Source organism: Perkinsus marinus (genome assembly GCF_000006405.1).
Source record: "Perkinsus marinus ATCC 50983 genomic scaffold scf_1104296970362, whole genome shotgun sequence".
Taxonomy (NCBI): domain Eukaryota; phylum Perkinsozoa; order Perkinsida; family Perkinsidae; genus Perkinsus; species Perkinsus marinus.
Genome location: NW_003202486.1, coordinates 1 through 1,478, shown reverse-complemented (window position 1 = coordinate 1,478; position 1,478 = coordinate 1). Strand labels below are relative to the sequence as shown.

Sequence of the window (1,478 nt, the reverse complement as noted above, 5' to 3'; positions counted from 1 at the left end):
CCCGCGAAGACCTATCCCTACACGCTAGATCGATCCAGTCTGAGGCTGTATCCTGTTTGGAACGCAGTGAGTCGGTAAGGCCCACACTGTGATGGGGGCTATGTCGTAGGGATGCTGGTGGGTAGGTACTTGTGTCGGCGCATACGTCGGCTGGTAAGACTACAGTGGCTGAGTACGCCATTGCTATGAGTATGCGGGACAATCAGAGAGTTATTTACACGTCCCCTATCAAGGCGCTGAGGTAGGGTGGTGAAGCTCTGATGTGACGGAAGTGTGGTATTGAGCTTGGTGTTCTCAGTAACCAGAAGTATCGTGATCTCGCTGATGAGTTTGGCAGTGATGTTGGTTTGATGACAGGGGATGTAACCATCAACCCTAATGCGAGTTGTATGATTATGACCACTGAGATTCTGAGGTAGGCCTAGTCTACCGGAAGGGGATCTTATAGGGTGCTTGCCAGGTCCATGCTGTATCGAGGAAGTGACGTTTGTCGGGAAGTGAAGTGGGTCATATTCGACGAGGTGCATTACATGAGGGATAGGGATAGAGGCGTTGTATGGGAGGAGACCATGTACTGATGTGTAGGATGGATGGTATGGCAAACTTTGTCCCATCAGGATCCTCTTACCTGATACAGTACGTTTCGTCTTCCTCTCGGCTACTATACCCAATGCGAGGGAGTTCGCTGAGTGGATTTGCCGTATTAAGCACCAGCCCTGCCATCTGATCTACACTGACTACAGGTTTTATCCACTCTAGGTCGAGTCCTTGGCCGAGCTGTTCTCTTCCTCAGGCCGGTGCCGCTACAACACTACGTGTATCCTTCTATGGGGGATGGAGTCTATCTCACTGTCGATGAGAAGGTAGTAGTAGTAGTAGTAGTAGTAGTAGTAGTAGTAGTAGTAGTAAGGAGGGGTTATCGTTGTTGTTATGGTCGTTATCGTGATCAGGGCAAGTTCCGAGAGGATAACTACGGGAAAGCCGTTGAGATATTAGAGAAGAATACTGAACAGGCCTCTCAGAGCACCAAGGGTAGTAGTAGTAGCCATAGTCCTAGTGCCAGTAGAAAGGTAACGGCTCGTATTTAGGTTTGAAGAGTAATAAGAAGAAGCAACAACAGCATACTAAGAACAGCGATCTCCTCAAGGTCGTCAGGATGTGCTCTGATCGCGCCTATCTACCGGTACAACAGCTCATTCACGACTCCTAGGCATGCCCCTGTCTCTCCTAGGTGATAGTGTTCGCATTCAGCAAGAAGGAGTGCGAGCAGAACGCCCTAGTCTTGCGAAATATCGATCTCGTTACACAGGATGAGAAAGCCCTTATTGGGGATGTCTTCGAGAATGCTATGGCGACCCTGAGTGAGTTCTCGGGGCTCACTTAAGTCGCTCGTTGTGTAGTTCTTGGAGGGTTCGTATGATGGTAGGTCCTGAGGACAGAGAGCTGCAGCAGATCCAGTCCATGCTGGGTTTCCTCTC

The 1,478-nt window shown here is 49.7% G+C and overlaps 1 protein-coding gene across 1 annotated transcript; it reads left to right on the top strand.

The window, feature by feature from the left end:
* Positions 1 to 185: 185 nt before the first annotated feature.
* Pmar_PMAR028918 (helicase, putative) lies at positions 186 to 1,365 on the top strand (the record flags this gene model as incomplete). Its single annotated transcript, XM_002767631.1, has 8 exons — positions 186 to 241; positions 299 to 415; positions 461 to 571; positions 618 to 743; positions 794 to 863; positions 951 to 1,032; positions 1,089 to 1,183; positions 1,232 to 1,365. Coding segments are annotated over 8 exons (791 nt in total), but the record flags the coding sequence as incomplete, so codon positions are not given.
* Between the last annotated feature and the right edge of the window lie 113 nt (positions 1,366 to 1,478).